At 37.7% G+C, this 20,279-nt stretch overlaps 1 protein-coding gene and 1 non-coding gene across 2 annotated transcripts in view; both read right to left on the bottom strand.

Annotated features, from left to right (window-relative positions):
- LOC134658625 (uncharacterized) overlaps positions 1 to 16,335 on the bottom strand; it is a 34,849-nt gene extending 18,514 nt beyond the window's left edge. The window contains exons 1-11 of the mRNA XM_063514278.1: positions 15,977 to 16,335; positions 13,321 to 13,396; positions 12,976 to 13,062; positions 10,780 to 10,910; positions 9,202 to 9,358; positions 7,142 to 7,282; positions 4,999 to 5,076; positions 4,279 to 4,353; positions 2,841 to 3,012; positions 960 to 1,045; positions 56 to 117 (exon numbers count right to left, since the gene is read on the bottom strand). Of these exons, the coding sequence (XP_063370348.1) occupies positions 56 to 117; positions 960 to 1,045; positions 2,841 to 3,012; positions 4,279 to 4,353; positions 4,999 to 5,076; positions 7,142 to 7,282; positions 9,202 to 9,358; positions 10,780 to 10,910; positions 12,976 to 13,062; positions 13,321 to 13,396; positions 15,977 to 16,260 (1,349 nt within the window). The 5' untranslated portion in view covers positions 16,261 to 16,335. The remainder of the gene's footprint in view (positions 1 to 55; positions 118 to 959; positions 1,046 to 2,840; positions 3,013 to 4,278; positions 4,354 to 4,998; positions 5,077 to 7,141; positions 7,283 to 9,201; positions 9,359 to 10,779; positions 10,911 to 12,975; positions 13,063 to 13,320; positions 13,397 to 15,976) is intronic.
- Trnak-uuu (transfer RNA lysine (anticodon UUU)) lies at positions 13,569 to 13,641 on the bottom strand. The gene has a single exon. It is a non-coding gene; the product is annotated as a tRNA-Lys (tRNA).
- Positions 16,336 to 20,279: the final 3,944 nt, after the last annotated feature.

Here is a 20,279-nt window from a genome sequence, read left to right as displayed (position 1 = left end):
TACATATAAATATACCTATTGCGGTGCAGTTAATACAAAACCCACATGGACTTACGTAAAGTCTTTCGGTGTGACGTCTGACACAAACCACGGTATTTTCTTCACGTAGAACCTTATCTGAAATACAAGTATTTAAATATTAATTAAAAAAAACTAGAAAACAAAGTTAGATTTGTGGCCACGACAGTCGATTTCACAAACATGTTACAACAACAAACAATAATATGGTATTTGACTACTAGTCAAATCAGTTTATTTTTTACGAACTGTCAAAACGATTTTGCTACTATGGAATTTATATGAAACACTAGCATGTGACGTCACAATCAAATTACCTACTCTTTATAGTTTTATACGGGTTTTAGAATAGAAATTGTGTCTAAAAATAACTGCTAACTACGTTTCTCTGTTAATCTTCAGGTGCTTTGTTTCAGGCATGGTGTAAAATAATTTATTTTAAATACAGTCAAATACCATATACTACTACTGTGTAAATATATTTTTGGAATGTTGGCTTGTAAAGATCTTTGTGACCTCAACCATACAATCAGCATCAGCAGGGCTAAGATGGCCGGCACTTTATCATGTCACGTTCCAACAAATATGTAAGTGCGAAAGTGACGCATGGCATGACAGGTGACAAAAATGCGACCATGATAGCTGGTCAAGTCAGTTTTAGATTTCATGAATGTTGTGATCATAGACTAGGAATCCTCTAGACTGAGCATAGTAACGCTACCCCCTCTGCCACTTATACGGTAGTTTTACTCCATCTTCGAGTCAATCCCGTGCCGTGATTGGTCCGTGTCTTTGAACGGACCAATCACGACACGGGATTCGCTCACCTCGTCCCCCCGCACCCCCGTATTTTTGGCAGCATCGGTTTCATGAAATAATTGCTCTAAACTCAGTCTAGAGACTCTAGAGGATTCCTAGTCTATGGTTGTGATAGTCGTTACCTTCTGTACAATTTTCTGTTCAACCAACCAGGTCGCTAGACACAAGTCTGCGAATAGCTCGAAGCCAGCGTTGTCGCACACGATATCTGCAAATAACAGATCAAATCAAAAGGATTTTACTAACATTCCCCCGCGCGTACCAACTAGCAGAACTAAAGTCTATTTTTTTATTCGGTAGACTGAAATGACAGTTAATAGTATGAACATGAAATGTCATTTCATACTATTAACTGTCATTTCAGTCTACCGAATAAAAAAATAGACTTTAATAATGTCCGCTACTTGACGCTAGATGTCGACTACGAAATAACTTGCATATTGGTAAGAAAACTGGGGCCCATTTCTCGAACGATATTAGACTAATATTATTAGTGTGTTGTCATGACAACCTATACGATTTGACAGTTCCTGGACTAATAATATTAGTCTAATACCGTTCGAGAAATGGGCCCCTGATGTATGGAGTTACCACAATAGCGGTACGGCGAGGAAAGGCAGTTCGTACTAGTACCCCAAAGGAGTGTGCCATAGCGGGGTATGGAATGCGCGTAGGCTTATACTCGTAACACACTATCGCACCGCACCGCGACCTTGTTGCGTCGTACCTAACCTCCTGAGACCCAGAAGCATTTGTTTTGTTTTTGAATTTGGAACCCCTAGTTACTCAATGAAAGTTCAATATATTTTTTGGAATATGTACAAAAATTTGTACGCGGGGACTTAAGCTTTGGATTCCTCCGAAAATAGTGCCGTCATATGATGGCCGTCATATAGCGGCCGCAAAAGACGGCCGTCTTTACGGTCACGACATGTGGAAAGTACCACGGCGTCATAACACACCGTCAGCCACCAAGGTCAAAGCGGCAAATTTGAAAAATGTAGGCGCGAAGGGATATCGTCCCATAGAAAATTTGAATTTCGCGCCTTTTCCTACTGACAAGATTTGCTTGATCGTCTATAATTTACTCGGAGGATGAAATATCATCAGAAGAGGAAAATAATCGTAGTACGGAATCATTTATTCAAATCTCGTATCATTTATTCAAAATGGCGTCAACGCTATCTAAAGCTTTGGATTCCTCCGAAAACGGTGCCGTCATATTACGGCCGCTATATAGCGTTGACTGACGTCACTAGAACGTTGTCTATGTAAACAAGATGGCGCGGTTTCCTAGACGGCGTTACGTTACGTTGATTGTCAACGTAACGTAAGATGACGGCCATCATGACCTTGTCGATAGTTTCGTGAACGTTTTATTACATAGCGGTGACGCCATTTTGAATAAATGACACGAGATTTGAATAAATGATTACCGTACTACGATTATTTTCCTCTTTTGATGATATTTCATCCTCCAAGTAAATTATAGATGATCAAGCAAATCTTGTCAGTAGGAAAAGGCGCGAAATTCAAATTTTCTATGGGACGTTATCCCATCGCGCCTACATTTTTCAAATTTGCCGCTTTGACCTTGGTGGATGACGGTGTGTTATGACGCCGTGGTACTTTCCACATGTCGCCACCGTAAAGACGGCCGTCTTTTGCTGCCGCTATATGACGGCCGTCATATGACGGCACCGTTTTCGGAGGAATCCAAAGCTTAATAAAACGTCCACGAAACTATCGACACCGTCATGACGGCCGTCATCTTACGTTACGTTGACAATCAACGTAACGTAACGCCGTCTAGGAAACCGCGCCATCTTGTTTACATAGACAACGTTCTAGTGACGTCAGTCAACGCTATATAGCGGCCGTAATATGACGGCACCGTTTTCGGAGGAATCCAAAGCTTTAGGAGGATAAGTGGGAGCGAGAAAGAGATTTTTCTCCTTGAACGGTGCGATAGTGTGTTACGGCCTGGGTTCTCTAGGGCTCACCGAACTGCACGGCGCTGGGCACGAGCACTTTAGCGGGGCAGGGCACGGGCGGGGGCGGGGGCGGGGCGCCGGGCTCGGGCGGGGGCGGGGGCGGGGGCGGGGGCGCCTTGCCCTTGCCCTTGCCCTTGGCGGCCTTCTCCGCCGCCGCTTTGGCTAGGGCCTCCTTTTGTGCCTACAAGGAGTTAAAAGGTATACAGGGTGTAATCTAAAACGTGATACAAGATAATCAAACCTGAATCTTTTCATGATTTTGAACAACTTTTACTATGGGGTCAACTTTGTAAATTAACAATAAAAAAAAATCTTTGCCATACATTTTTGTCTACCTCTCCTTGACCATTTCTATGGAACAGCTCATTTTTTTTTTAATATTACAAAATTGACCCCATAGTAAAAGTTGTTCAAAATCATGAAAAGATTCAGGTTTGATTATCTTGTATCACGTTTTAGATTACACCCTGTATATGTGGTGCAAATTGTTTTCCATCGTATTTCCTCGGAAACGGGTCGTATTTGTCATACTCCTTCAGTCAGCCGCGGTACTTGTTGTACCGAGACTGACAGAAATAGCGAGACCCGTTTCTACGTTTCCGTGAAAATACGATGAAAAATAATGTATGCACTACATCTGTATAAATTTTGACAAGCAATACGTTTAGGGGCGTTTTTTTTTTGTTGTCCCCTACACTTTTTTTTCAAATTTGGGATTTTTTACGTTATTTCTACTCAGAATCACGAGCTCTTTCTATCCTAATAGGAGAAAAAAGTGTCCTAAGGTTTTTATTTCCATTACGTCACCATTTTTCATAGACTTTGTATGGCGGTCGCGGAATGGAAAGATCGAAAAATGTATGGAAATTTTTAAACACTTTTTTTCTCCTATTAGGATAGAAAGAGCTCGTGATTCTGAGTAGAAATAACATAAAAAATCCTAAATTTGAAAAAAAAGTATAGCGGACAACAAAAAAAAACGCCCTTAGAGCCGACGTATGTCGATGGAGATCAGTTCCGACGCACGACGAAAACTACGCTACATCACACACTTCAAACTGTACCGTTTAACGTTATCATTATGGTTCAATTTGGAATACAGCGAAAGGTACTGCTCGAGTTTAGGTACGGCAAAATTTTACTAATAAAAACCAAAGTTTAAATACTGCTAAACTTTAAGATTAAATTTTATACAAGCCGACAAATCTCCGACTACTTTTACTTTATCAATATAATTATAACAACTACAAAATCTTACCTAAATAAACATTAGACTACTGAAACTTTAATTTAAATAAATAGACTACTAAAAATTTGTACACTACTTTCAACAACCAGTAATCCAATAAATTATTTGATACTACTCTATTACAAACAGTATACGCAGTATTTCATCCTTGATACCTTAATTGTATACCAACTACAAAAAAAAACATTAATAATGAACCTCGTCCATGCAAATTCGTGTTCCGCCAAGCTTGGCCAATCTGTGACAACTGCACTTGGCTTTGAATACGGTGTTCTGAAATATTAACGTAGTCCCTATTAATGCAGAGTGTAGTTAGGGATATTGTGTTACCTAAATAATCTCCCTAACTACTAAAATGTCATTCAATAGAACTTGCTAACTATGTAAACAAACCGCCGTACTAAAATTGACACTGAATGTCAATTTACTAGTAACTTTTGTTTACATAGTTAGCAAGTTCTATTGAATGACACTTTACACAGGATTCTGACTCTTGGAGACCCTATACATCTCTAAGGATAATTTGATAAACTATAGTATATAATCTTATAGTTCTGACACAAAGAGACATTTACACCTCTAAATAAGTTTAGATTTAAAAAAATCATGTGTTTTTTTTTAATATTATTATTCTATTTTTTTTTATGTAACATTAAGAGACCTTATTCATCTCTAAGTAATTGTAATACGTTAGTTTGATTTCTTGGTAGTTGCAGTTAGGTTAGGTTGCAGGTAGTTAGAAGGGACCTAAAGCGATTGGGACATTTACCTACGTACATACGTATGTACGTAGCAAAATGTCCCGTTGATCAATCATGTCACATTACGAGTACATACTCGTAATGTGACATGATTGATCAACGGGACATTTTGCGAGGACTTTTTGCGTTAATTATTAATTTTATTTTGAATACATACGTTGGCTATCGCCTTCCCGATGGCCTCTGCTTTGGCCACCACCTGGTCAGCTATTTTCGCCGTGTCGTCCGTCAGCAACTGAAAAAAAAAGGATATTATTTATTTATCGTAAGTACGATCGCTGGATACAAGTAGGGGTTTGCCAAGCAACATTGACGTATATCTCAGGACGGGCCTTACGCCTTGTGGTACTATTTCAGTGGTGTCACTCACGAATTCGTGCCAATCGTGCAGTTTAACGCAACTAGTTGCGACCAATCGCGCGCGTGATGCGAACTCGTCAACCAATCGCGTTGTAGCGGCGTCACACCGCTGTACTGGCCCCATTCATGCCATTCTTATTGCCCCAAAAGGCCAGTCCTGAGATATACGTCAATGTCAAGCAATCGACATTGTATTCAAGCGGCGAAATTGCTTTGCCCATCACCACACACAAATTTAAGTGTAGACCACCTTAGACAAGATTTCAATAACAAATTCTTCCGTGAGACACAGGCAGTCTGCGTCGGTCCGCCAAGAAAGCTCCCGATGAACGCTCCTCGGTACGGAGTGAAATATGTCGAGCAATTTTCGACTTAAAATAATTGTGTGACCCGTTGTAATATATTTACGTAAGATTGTCTCTAAACAGCCTAAGAGCGTGTGTACCAGGGATGTTGCGAACATCCGCATCCGCATCCGCAACCGCGGACTTCCGCATTATTTTCAACATCCGCATCTGCATCCGCATCCGCATAAAATCAATGCGGAGTTTAATGCGGATGCGGATGTGGAACAGGTCGGTACAGGAACGTCTTAGCATCGGCTTAAGTGCTAGACTGCTAGGTAATTTAGTCATTAGCCAAAAAAACCTATTAGAAATGAGCAGTCAAGCGTGAGTGGGACTTAATGTACGGAACCCTTGGAACGCGAGTCCGACTCGCACTTGACCGGTTTTTTGGTTACTAAAATGTAATATTTGACGTTTTTTATGTACCTATCTTGACATCCGCATCCGCGGATGTGAGTCTTTAAAAATCCGCATCCGCATCCGCGGACGTCAAAAAATCGGCATCCGCAACCAAGGCTCGGAACCGGTTTTATCTTCATACAAAAAAAACCGTTATTATTTCGTTCTTTGGTTTATTATTTCATTTTTAATGAGGCAATCTAATAATACGAAGGTGTTACCTAAATACATGATTCATGCCTACGTAAAGAGCATAAAATAATTAAAAATACTGGGCTATTTTGGGTTTTACAAAAAAACCGGTTCCGAGCCCTGTCCGCAACATCCCTGTACCACAATATAATAAAGAGTACTAGCATACAGTATGGACGCTCCCTGCCTCCCGTTGAAAGTGCCGCCCACCCGCTGAGACCCGCTCTCGGTTATAGTTTGTAGCTTTCTAATAGACCCCGAAGGCTAATCCTATTGTCTATTGTTAAGAAAAACCGCTCGTGCCACGTGCCACAACCAACTGCATAAAAAATCGGTACTTCGGTTACTGAGTGCCGGCGAGTCGAACGCTACAGAACCAGTCTAAAATGTGTCATCGAGATGCGTAACAAAGGCGCGTTATCGGAGAGCGCACCTACACTGGTTTGTTGAGCGTTGGACTAGCTCGCGCTCAGGTGCCAAATAGAATAATCAGGACCCTTTTTTGCAGGTAAGTAGCACGTGCGGTTTTACTGAACAATAGACAATAGGATTAGCCTTCGGGCTCTACTAGAAAGCTACAAACTATACCTCACAGTTACCCTACAATGTCTTATCTCACTCACACAAGCATGGTACGCGTACACCCACACGAGCTTAGGCTGTGTGCGTAGGAACGCGTTTGTTTCATACATTTGATCGCCAGTGTCCAAGGTAAGTAAGTAAGTAAATCTTTATTGCAAACCATGGTATTACATAGATGTTACAAATTATGTTAAGTTGCACATGTACCCCGGTGGGGTGTAGCAATTTTTCTTATAACTAGCTTACACATAATTATACAAACTAAACTTAACTACTTTCATAATGAAAGCACTAGGTAGGTACTTTTAATTTGTGAATCTATACAAATAGAGGCTACTCTGTAAAAAAATTATTAATGGTTTTCCATAAACTCTTTAACAGTATAATAGGTTTTCTTTATCAAATGTGCCTGTACTGTACCTTGTCTTTAAAATCGATGACCAACTGGAAAGGGTCTACGGCAGGCATTTGAGACGGGTCCTTCCCCGTTTCGCCAGACGCTAACAACACAGGTTCGCCAACGGATAGTGAAAGGTCGCATTTATTGGACCACAGGCAGATCTGCGAACAAAACCTATCCTTGTAGAAATCGTAGCAAATAAATAAATAAAAAAATCTTTATTGCCACACCTTACAAAACAAACAGGAAAAAAAAACTAGAAATACAGAATAAACTTAAACTTATCAACTAAACTTAACATAATACTATATAACTTAAATCTATGATGAGGCAAAGGGTCCCAATCTCAGCATGTGCAGTGTCATATAGGGCTCCGCGCTGATTTTCAGACTGGTCCCGGGAGGAATTAGGGTCGAAAGCAAGAAATAAATAAATAAATATTATAGTGTAAATCACAAGAAATAAATAATTTTGAATTTGATTTTTTTTTTTGATAGAACATTTTTACACAAATTGACTAAGCCCCACGGTCTCAAGAAAGCTTGCGCTGTGGGTACTCAGACAACGATATATATAATATACAAATACTTAAATATACATAGAAAACAACCATGACTCAGGAACAAATATCGGTGCTCATCACACAAATAAATGCCCTTACCGGGATTCGAACCCAGGACCGCGGCTTCACAGGCAGGGTCACTACCCACGAGGCCAGACCGGTCGTTAAATGAAATATGAAAAATTGAGAAAAGAAATATGTACTTAATCATATTCAGATTGGCTTAGGACCGGGATAAGTGGCGTACTCGAATAGAGGCATATGCTCAGCAGTGGGCTATAAAAGGCTGATATGATGATGATGATGATGATGAATCATATTCAATCACGCAAGATTACTATAGATTGGTCTCCGTACTCTCAGACAACTTTGCCCACCTACTGACATCATTGGCCGCTAACAGACAACTTTACCCCATCTACATTATCTTTATATAGTCTGTCAAGCTAGATATGTCAGTAGCAATGTAAAGCAAACTAAAAGTATGGTATCCCTAGGAAACGATCAAAAGCAGCAATGTACATCGAACAACGATGAAATGTAAACAAAACAGTTCCACAGATAAGATATAAATGACACGCGATATTCGAACAATAGGGAGTATTACTGCAATATTTTGCCACCAGAATGCAGCACTAGCGACTTAAGTATACCTTAGAGTAAACTTATACATACGTTTTTTGACATGTTTTCACAGACAATCAAATATGACATTGACAGCTATCTGCCTCTTTATCGCTCGAATATGCAAGAGTGATAGAGAGGTTAGATAACAAAATTTCGACTCTCTCGTTTGCGGTAGACCCTTAGATTGTGACTTATTGTGGGAGTGGCGCCCCCTACGCAGAGTTTCGCGTAATATTACCTATACAAACGTGTAGTGTTGCTAACCCGCGATTTTTCAAATTTGCCGCCTTTTTCCACTGACAAGATTTGCTTGACCAAATATAAATTTGCCTGCAAAAAATATACAGGGTGCTTCCTGTAACAGGAGCAAGAAATTAAACTGTAGGTTGTACTCCTCAAACTGACTAACATTTGTTCAGCAACTTTTGAAAATAACTCATGTTTTGATTTTTATTACACTTTAAAGTTTATTCTAAGACGCAATGTATTGCAAATTTTGTTATGTTTAAAGCGTGACAAGCAACGCCAAACACACTGATGTCAGCGTACATTGAAGGCAATATTTATTTTGTATGAAAAAGAGGAAGTCTAAAGGATTCATAATTTTTAAAAGTTGCTGAACAAATGTTGGTGAGGTTGAGGAGTACAGCCTTTAGTTTAATTTATTGCTCCTGTTGCAGGAAGCACCCTGTATATTTTTTGCAGGCAAATTTATATTTGGTCAAACAAATCTTGTCAGTGGAAAAAGGCGGCAAATTTGAAAAATCGCGGGTTAGCAACACTACACGTTTGTATAGGTAATATTACGCGAAACTCTGCATAGGGGGCGCCACTCCCACAATAAGTCACAATCTAAGGGTCTACCGCAAACGACCTGTATAAATGACCCACCTTCAGTAAAGTCATAAAGTTCTGTTTTCGTTTGTCCTTATCACTGGGTGACAGCATGGGCATCAGCTGCGTCGCGACCATGCACATAGCCTCTTTTCCATCCTCGAAGGCTTGTTTCTTCTGGTCGCCAAACGGATCGAAGTCATTTAGACTTGGACTGTAACGAACGATTTGCAACAAAGTTATTTTTACCACACACGTATAGTTAATAACGCCTTACCGACCGAAATTAAGTCTCTTTCGCCTACTAAATTCTTCCCTAGTCTAAAGAAATATCTTATCGAGCTATGTCCGTATAGCCTTAATGAGTACTTTATAAAACTTAATGTAAGATAGGATAGAATGAATTGCATGCTAGCTAATATTGAAAATATTGTATTTTAATTTAATTCAATTTATGCTACACCGATCTGGTAAAATTGTATTGAGACAATACGACATGTAAAATGGTACCATCTTATGTAAACATACAATTTATGGCAAATAAATAAATAATTATCATAGACTAATAGCGACTCGTCCCGGCTTCGCACGGGTTAACAAATAATACATAAACGTTCCTCTTTAATCAATCTATTTTAAAAACCCGCACCAAAATCCGTTGCGTAGTTTTAAAGATCTAAGCATACATAGGGACAGACAGACAGCGGGAAGCGACTTTGTTTTATACTATGTAATGAAGAGGTATAAAGTAAGCATACAAAAACATTAACCTATAAAACTTAAAAACTAAATCGAAAAATAAGTAAAACTAATCTTAAAATAAATAACTAAAAATACCCCTGCAGCACGGTGCCGTAAATGCTGGCAGCATTTCCTCACTGTATTGCAATACTTAAACTTTGTGCGAGTAAGCTGCCAGCTCTACGATCACCAGTAGAGTCTGCTATTTTTTTTGACAACTCTTTAAATAGCGTAAACGCGCTCGGACCCACGGGCCAAGGGTCTCGAGCGGGATGTTGCGGATGCCGATTTTTTGACATCCGCTGATGCGGATTTTTAAAGGCTCACATCCGCGAATGCGGATGCGGATGCGGATTTTTAAAGGCTCACATCCGCGGATGCGGATGCGGATGTCAAGATAGGTACATAAAAAACGTCAAATATTAAATTTTAGTAATTTTTATTAAAAAAAAACCGGCCAAGTGCGAGTCGGACTCGCGTTCCAAGGGTTCCGTACATTAAGTTAAGTCCCACTCACGCTTGACTGCTAATTTCTAATAGGTTTTTTTGGCTAATTACTCAATTACCTAGCAGTCTAGCACTTACGCCGATGCTAAGACGTTCCTGTACCGAACTGTTCCACATCCGCATCCGCATTAAATCCGCATCGATTTTATGCGGATGCGGATGTTGGAAATAATGCGTAAGTTCCGCGGTTGCGGATGCGGATATTCGCAACATCCCTGGTCTCGACGCCAAAAGGTACGAAAACGTATTCGGGGCCGAGACCCCTATATTTGGTCCTTTTTAGGGTTCCGTAGCCAAATGGCAAAAAACGGAACCCTTATAGATTCGTCATGTCTGTCTGTCTGTCTGTCCGTCCGTATGTCACAGTCACTTTTTAGTTCAACTTACATTAGCTCGACGCCTTCTCTGAGTCTCCTATACACGTAGCATTCAGCGAAAACCCATACGTCAGTAAAGTATGTATTCGCTTGACGCGACTCGAGCCACGAGTTCCATCGCTTTGCCTCATCTGTGTCCACCTGAAAAAGAAAAAAGTATAAGCCCGCGGACCTAGCGCATCTATTTGCATCTCTATATTCTAGCCTCCTAAGAATCCAAAACCCAAAATTTGGTACTGAAACGGTGTAGCAGGATAGCCTTTGAAAAATTGCCCCTAGAGCTTTTGGTTCGAAACTATAACTAAACGATGCCATTTAAAAAGATAATACTCTGCACAACATTTCAACCCCCTCTGACAATACCCACAGTACCCGATAAACTCCAAAACTATTTTATTTTTTTCCTCCAAATCTATGAGACGGAAGGTTCCCCAATTTTGCTCAAATATTACTGGAACTAAAGGCCATTGTTGGAAAAAATTACAGCTCTCTATCTCATTCCTTTGTAAAAAAAAAATCAAAATAAAATTTGTAACACCATGTATAATGACTTCCAGTCTTGGCACCATTAACCATTTTTTTTTTAAAAGCTCTGGGGGCAATTTTTCAAAGGCTATCCTGCTACACCTTTTGAACCTATAGTGCAGGGAATAGAGTTGATTAAAAGAAAGGAAATGCAACTCTGTTCCAATTGAATATGGTTTAAATTTCATCGAAAGAAGTACTATAGGTAGGACCTTGGGCCTTAGGAGGCTAGATAGACTACCCGACCCTCTGGGGTCATCCATTAATTACGCCACACGTCAAGGGGGAGGGGGAATCACAAACTTTGTGACGTTACGTTAACATCACCTGTAATCGAAATCGGTTTTTTTTAATTCGCTGTACAGTTAAATACTACTTTTTGCAATGATAATCGTTTTTATTTATAAATACGAACTAACTAATATGGCTCAGCGACCCAAAGAGGATCTTGGCCTCTGAAACGAGAGCACACCACTTTTCCCGATCCTGCGCCGTTTCCTGCCAATTATCGGCTTGAAGCTGACGCAGATCTAGGGTTACCAGATACAAATTTAGAATTTCCTGACAAAATTCCTGATTTCCGAATATTTTTCCTGACATTCATATTTTTGACGACAACGGGGGGAGGGGGGTTGTCTAGCCGTTAGCGATGGGCACCCGATTGAGCCGATAGCCGCGTTTTATTAATTTAATTTTATTAAATTTATTATTTGTATTGATTTAACCTCTTAAAGACCCAGAGGCATTTGTTTTGTTTTTGAATTTGGAATTCATTTCATTTCATTTCATTTCATTTATTTAACATTAAAAGTCATGTGCATTACAGAAGATGTTAGTAGAATGTAGTCAGTACATGACACCCGGGTAGGGCGCATAATGTTAGTACTTATGAGGTACCCAATTTCCTACTTATATATATGTATTTTATTCTAGTGAGTATACCAATTATAATGCATGCATATCTAATTTAACTTAAGACTTAAAATAATGTTCGAGAAATTAAATTCTGTATTAAATTCCCTTAGTTACTCAATGAAAGTTCAAAATATTTATTGGAATATGTACAAAAATTTGTACGTGGGGACTTAGAAGGTCAAGTAAATAAAAAGGTACTTTATAAAGAAGTCTATCAATTCAAAAAAATCCTGACATTTTCGTGTTCCGTCCCCATTCCTGACAAAAGGCCAAAATTCCTGACATGTCATGAAAATTCCTGTCATCTGGTAACCCTACGCAGATCCGCTTCCACACTGTCTCCCCAGCGGTATCTGGGCCGACCTACCGGGCGGCCACCAGTCGGGCTTCCCAGGCCCTCTTGGTTTTTATTTATGTAATTGGGTAAATCAACTTTTTCTTGTGACACGTTGCTATGGTTACGGTCTCCCGAGTCACTCTTAAAATTCTAGGTTTTTCGTTTTTAAATGAACCAAACTTGCATTTTATGGTAGTTATGAGACCTTTTCATAATGGGACATCTACTGAGCATGTTAGTAGAACATGGTACAGCGGTTCTTCTAACAATCTATGCTACTATTGTCTCCTCGCTGATGGGACAGAATAACAACAAGAAATAGTTGATTGACCCAATTTTTATTTCTAATCGGTTTTGTAGTATTAGATTTCTGATATAACTTCTCTTCTTAATATAATATAATTTAAAATTTATAAATTTGATAATTACCTCGAATTTGGAATATCTCTTGTTGGTGACTATTTCGTTTTTGAGCCTGGCTACGTATTCTATCAGTTTTCTTGAGTCTGGGTCACCCTGAAAAAACATCCAGTAAATAAAATAATAAAAACATACACAATAAATTATTAGGATAAAATTTTACTAGATAAAAAAAGATATACATTATTTCTACTTAAAATGGAATAATATCTTTAATTCTTTATTTAATTTTTTGGAGACACATACATATTACAAAATTTAGATATATTAAAACAAATTAATAAATAGACAAGTCTTTTTCTATATGTGATCCAATTATCCGGAATAAAAAATATAAGGAAAATAAAAACTTACCCTTTTTGATAAACCATCTATAACTTTGGTCAGAATGATTGGGATTCTTTCTTTCATAGAATAATATGCAAAACTCCTGTAACAAATAAAATTACATTAATTTAAATAACGTCAACATTTTTTTTTAATATCGTAACCTGTATAATAATAAGTTAAAAAAAATATAAAAATACAAAAACAAAAATAAAAAAAAATACAAAAAGGGAGCCGCCCGAAAAACAAAAATTAAAAAAATGCAAAAAGAGAGCCGCCCGAACAGGGACTTGAACCCTGGACCCTTGGATTAAAAGTCCAATGCTCTACCGACTGAGCTATCCGGGCTCTGGCGATGACGACGAAATTACCGTTGACGTTACGTAATTGACTTAGCTGCGCATCATCGGCGAAATTTTGATAAGCTAATGTGTACTTTGTGTGCTTCTTAATAAAGTTGAATTTATTAATTTAGCATCAGCAAGTCAGCGTGATACGGACGTGATCAGTACCGTCTTTACCATAAGGGCACACGGGGCCCGTGCCCAGGGCCCCCATCCTCAGGGGGCCCCGATCCTCAGGGGCCCGAAGGACAGACAGTAACAGTGAGCAACCGGGTTGCGTGCATAGAAAGTGAGATCCTACAAAACATTGACTTTGAGGATATTTTAACTTTCCAAAAGGGCCCCAAATTCTGGAGTGCCCAAGGCCCCAGCATAGTTTAAGACGGCCCTGGACGTGATGTTTGAACAACGGAATGTTACAGACAAACTTTGAAATTGAACCATTCTCTTTTTCTTTTAATAGCAATTTTAGTAGCTGTTTTGTAGTTTTCTTTAAATAAAACTCATTTTTATAAACACTAGGATATAAATGAGGTTATTGCCGCTATTGGTTTTAAAACTTAAAAAGTCTAACCTTTAAAGGGTGGATTTAGTTTTATGATTTAGTAAGGGTAGTCACCACCATACTTCGTGTTGCTAAGCAAAAATGACCTGAAATGTTTTGTTTGCAATATATGTATGCTATTGATAGTTTTGACTTTGACCTTCTCTTATCTTAAGGTCAATGTCATTGTCATTTAGTTATTTTTGAAAAAATGTACAGGCATCTGGAAAATTTTTACTTTTGATAAAAAGTACATTTCTTTTATTAAAAGTACATTTATACCCAGGCCAAGTAGTTGTAGGGTATTAGCTAGAAAAACTACATGTATAAAAACATGTTTTACATACATTTAGTATGAAAGTGTTACTTATACAAGCCCGCTTCATTAACCCAAAACGCATCCTAAGCCAGAGGGTGTTCTTTGTGACAAAACATATGAAAAGAAGTTACGGGTACCAGAGTAAAGTGTCGCATTTTTTATTTAACGGGTTCTACTGTGTCTCATATAGGTATTATTTTTTTACCTTTTAAAAATTCTGCATAAAAAAATACAAATAGATTATGTTATGTCATGTTATGTTATGTTATGTTATGTAGGGTTAAAGCTAATTCATTCAGAAGGTTCTATTAGTCTGAAAACATAATACGGAAACATCACAATAGCATTAAGCACAGACAAGACGCATAGTATAGCATAGTAGCGCTACCCCCTATGCCACAAATATACAGTAGTTTTACTCCATTTTCGAGTCAAAGTGTCTTTGTGTGACGTCCGTGTCTTTGAACGGACCAATCACGTCACGGGACTCGCTCACCTCGTCCCCCGCACCCCAGTATTTTTGGCAGCAGCGGTTTCATTAAATAATTGCTCTAAACTCCGTCTAGAGGATTCCTAGTCTATGGCATTAAATAAGGAATGGAAAATGCTATAAATTAATCAAGACTGTGGATTTATAGATGAATAGAAACAAATAGATAATATGTAGGTAAATAAGACACAGACTCAAGATGACACCTAAGATTAAATATAATTGTATCATTAAACTAATAACAGAGATAATGGAACTGATATAGGCTGACGTAGCTGACATTACATGGTATCAAACAATCATATTTTATGACATGTAGTGCAGCCAATTGTTTGCAAATATTAAATAATATGCTTCATCCCGTAGAAAATTTAGTTTTATCTGCTGACAGGTCACAATGGAAGGCAAAAGGTATTACCAACATTATCATCATCAATGAAGAAATTTTTTTTTTGTTTTTTTTCAGGCAACCGACAATAATTGTTTCTCCATTTTTAAAATAACCACTAACCAGGCTATTTCTACAATTAAAGTATATTAATGAACTAATAAAGTTTTGGCCTGTATTCAAATAGAATTAGTTTATTAGTTCCTTTGAGCCGTGGCAAAAAGCCGGGACAATGCGAGGAAGATGATGATGATTCAAATTGGAGAGAATGTATAAACTATTAGGAATAGGGCAACAAATAAATATGTTTGAACGGTTCAAGAAAAAGAAGCTGCATTTTAGCTATTTCTAATACCTACTTTTTTGGATGACTAACCTTTTGAAAAATTTAAAGAGCTTTTAAATCACCATTATTTTGTTAAGGTTTCCTGTTGCGTTCTAAGTTACGTAAAATTGTTTAAGCGGTTAAAAATTAAGCAAATGTTTCCAATAAGAATTTCTTGTTTTCTAATAAGAATATGACAAACCTATTATATGATAGGAGGCCGATCAAATATAAAATAAGAAATATTATAAGACAATTTCCGAAAATACTAACTTTTTAAAAGTGCCCTGTAACTCCAGGTTTATCGGCGTCACCGAATCGATAAATGGGTCCGGCCTCTTAACCTGGATAAACGGCCCGCCGTAGATGAAGACCGGGTCTTGGCTGGTCTCATAGTAATTATCCACATAGGGTTCGGCGAAGTTGCTTCGAGATGAGTTCTCACTATGCTTTGACGATTTTTCAGACTTCACGGATATTTTTGAGGCTTTATCCGTGGACTTCAAACTTGTAGCTGATGCTTTTGAGGTTTTGTCGGTTTTATCGGGGCTACTCATTTTTTATTTTTACACTTTTAATTTACGCCATAACCAAATAGACGTGCACTGGTATTGAATTTTGTTTTGTGATTGAGAAAAATCAGTGTGAAATTTTTTTTTTTTTTTTTTTTATTATGGCTTTCCCCTCTTGTGGTATTGGCAGGAGGGATTTTGCCAATGACGACGTTGAAAGACGTACCACGCACGATAAGACAGTGTGAAATTTGTAGTGACATTTTCGTTTTGTTGTCAATTTTGACATTGACGTGACATTCGAACAAATAAGCGTTTACGGAGATCGGTAGCAAACGAAGATCAATTTTGCACTGGAGATAACAAAATAAAATCAACTATACTGTGGCATAGCCACCATGCCAATAGAAAAAGGAGGCAAATTTAAAAAATGTAGGCGTGAAGAGTTGACTTTACAGAGAAAATTTAAATTTCGCGATTTTTTTCTACTGATATGTTAAGCTGTGTTGATATATTTAGCACTATTAGGTCCTCTACTTCTATTAGTTTAAGTAGGATTTGGTATTTAAATTATGATAGAATGAGAAAATACCTAGTAGAAACACATTTTAGGTCAACGAACTCAACGAAGGCCAGGCAAGAGACGCAGTCATGCTTCATTTCATCAGAGGGAGCCAGCGATATTGTTATCTCATTCCACCCTGGATCCACCTTATATGTAGTTGCATTCCTTAGGTTGGGCTACGTTCGCCAAATATGTATGTGTCCCAGGACAAACACTCGCGGACACACATTGGATCAACATTGGTGGCGGTGGTACCTACCGCCTACCGGTACAGATGGCAATGTTTTTATTTGTAGGTACTTATAGATAGATGTATACCTACATCTGTCCCTTTCCAAGTTAATGAGTGCGTATGAGAGAGAGAGAGCCGCTTGCAAGCTATAGATCTGCGTATAACAAGAAATTCACTTACATGCCATATATCCCGCACATATCAACATATCTGGGCGTCACAATCTTCATTACAGGCAAATTCACTGTGTCCACCGGCCAATCGTAGGCCGCCATTGTGCGAAATATGCACAAAAACTTTTTAAATAACCATGGACCTAGAATATTACGGACGGACTGTCACCTAAGACAAACTGTGACACTGCAATGGCGGACGGTTTGAATGTGTGCGTGTAGACGAGTGTTACCATGTAACACAAATTCTCCCCTAATGGTGAAACAATTACTTTTAATATCGTCCTTGTTTTCAAATAAAAAAATTAGGACAGTTTTACGTTAGACAATAAAAAAGGTGTCTACGCGTGTGTACGTATCTGATTTTATAGGTCTTGAAAATGCGCAATATTGCACAATTACTTTGTGCAAACATTATTTTCAATACCTAATGATATTTAGCATCGTAATGAAATCAGTTCGTCATTTTTTTTTTAATTTATACATTTAACTTGAAACATATCTGGTTTTCAACAAAAAAAATATAATACATAACAAACAAACGTTAAGTATCGCTCCTTAGTATCGGGAAATTACCATAGCGACCTAGTTTGAAATGCATAATCAATAATTTAACCATTTACCTAAATGATCTCTTAATACATAATGAATTAATAAGAAGGGTATCAATTACCCTACTTTCGGGAAATTACCCTATTCATGTTACTGGTCACACTCCTGTTTTGCATTTTGATAATTTATAAACAACAAATTATCGTGATTTTACGTACTAATTGATAAACTTAAGTATGAAAAGTTATTCCGTGACTTTTTTTCTTTCGATCGGTACAATTCTAGCAGGATTTAGCTACGCATGCCGGCATATTTTATATTTTTCTTCGACATGTTTACTTCAATGACGTTTCGATTCGTCTGACGGCAAACTGGTGGATGTGGGCTGTCAATGTGTGTGTGTCACGCGTAAATACTTAGAAACTGGTGGATGTTGGAATCACAGTTGTGTTGTAAGCGAAACTCTGTCCGTAATATTATAGGTTCATGTAAATAACGTCCGTGTTATGCCGAAGAAAATAACCATGTGAACGTGAATCCGTTTTGACCGTGAGCCGAGACTAAAAATAGGGAATTGGCCTCATTTTCCCTTCCGATTTGTAACCGGTCAATTCTATTAATTGTTTTGATTTATTCGTATGAAATAATGCCAAAACTTTACCTGTACTATTATGCTATTTTGGAAGAACACGTGGCGTGGCAATGTGATATGTGATGGCTATAATGCTCGGTAAATTCGGTAATAAATATTCATAGGTAGTAGATTCTTACAGATAGAATAAAGAATATGTGTGACGTACAATTATTGTGGGGTAGATAGCTACGTTCAAGTGGGTCGTGGGTCGAACCCTTAACCCTGAAGCATTGCGAGTGTGAAAACTTTAACTGTTCATGCGCTATGGTGTCCGCTTACCAAGAGTACTTACGCTTGTTAACCGTTGTGACGTTCAAAAACAAAAGGTTGCTTTACAGGCCTAGGTGTGTAAGGCTGTATGAAATTCCTTTACATATCTTCACTCATCGCATCGCATATTATTTCCGGACCTAATTTAGAAAGAAAGTAATGTCAACATTTCATTGTAAGTTTGAGAAAAAGAGCATTAACTATAGCTGGTCAAGCAGGTCTTGTCAGTAGAAAAAGGCGGCAAATTTGAAAAATGTAGGCGCGAAGGGATAACGTCCCATAGACAATTTGAATTTTGCGCCTTTTTACTGACAAGATTTGCTTGACCTGCTATAGTATGTATATTTTATGCAAGTGCAAGAAAGTCACAAAATGTGAAAGAAAAATAATTGTGTTACTTTTTAATAAATATATTTAAAAAAAATCATGACGTGCTGTTATTAGTGTTATTACCGTAAATAAACAAACACATAAAATTGTACACAATGTACTTTTTTTGTAACAAAGGCATCAAAGCAAGCATATAATGTTCATTTTGTTAATTTTAATTAGTTGCCATAAACATACAATTAATGCATTTTAGGGTAGAAGCAAAGACAAGCAAATGATAAAGTCTGTATTCTGTATATCTCCAAAACTTTTGAACACATGTAGTAGTCAGTAGATGGCGTTATAGTTTAAATGAAAATGCATTGAAAAACGGGGTGTAAAACTAATTGTAAGTGATTAAAAATAATAAATTCAAAGCGAAATGATTTTTTTGCAATGGAGCTCTAAGTAATGTATGAAACAAAAGAAAGAAAAACCACAATATGTGGCTCGTGGTGGCGCCTTCTACAACTATAACGAAGAGCGCAACTTAATGGAGATGGCAGACTTTATTTTTTACCTACCCTTGCTAACATTAAGCCCCGTCTCCATATCGCGCGGCAAACCATCGAACATTGGCTCGCGCGGCAGCCGCGCGAGCCAATGTTCGATGGTTTGCAAAAACAAAGCATAAATAATAAATCATAACTAAAAACATCTCAATTCGAGTATTCATTGGAAATCTTTCAAATCAACCTTAAACCTAAGCATTATAATCTTACAATAATCGTTAGAAATTATTTCATTAGAATTATGTCCAGAATTTTAAATATTTCATTATCAATCAAGCATAATGTGTGTTAATACGTTTTAACACAACATAGGTGGTGTTAATAATCAAATTGTAATGTTCAGGGATATACAGCGCCATCCATGTCAGCCGGCAGCAATATTTTGCAGTACTTTACGTGTCTTAGTATATTTCATATTCCTATCTATAGTTTGTTTACATTTGAACCTAACACCAATGTGATAGCAGCTACATTCCATAATCTATTATATTAAAATTCTCCGAGTGAAAACTAAAGACGAAACGAATAAAAGAGAAACGAACTGAACTATTAGTACTATAAAAATACAGTTATCTTGTACACATTAATCAACCATATACTCGTATTATACAAATAAAAAAATACTTTATGGTTTTGTCGTCAGTATACATATATATCTTATACTGTTTCATATTTAAACATCAATATAGTGATTATTTGATTACTACAATAAAGCAAAATCAGTAGGTAGTATTTCGAAAATGTCAGATTGTATGTC

The sequence above is a fragment of the Cydia amplana genome, chromosome 23, assembly GCF_948474715.1.
Source record: "Cydia amplana chromosome 23, ilCydAmpl1.1, whole genome shotgun sequence".
Lineage (NCBI taxonomy): Eukaryota > Metazoa > Arthropoda > Insecta > Lepidoptera > Tortricidae > Cydia > Cydia amplana.
Note: the sequence above shows the minus strand (reverse complement) of the source record. Positions and strands in the feature narration are given on the sequence as shown.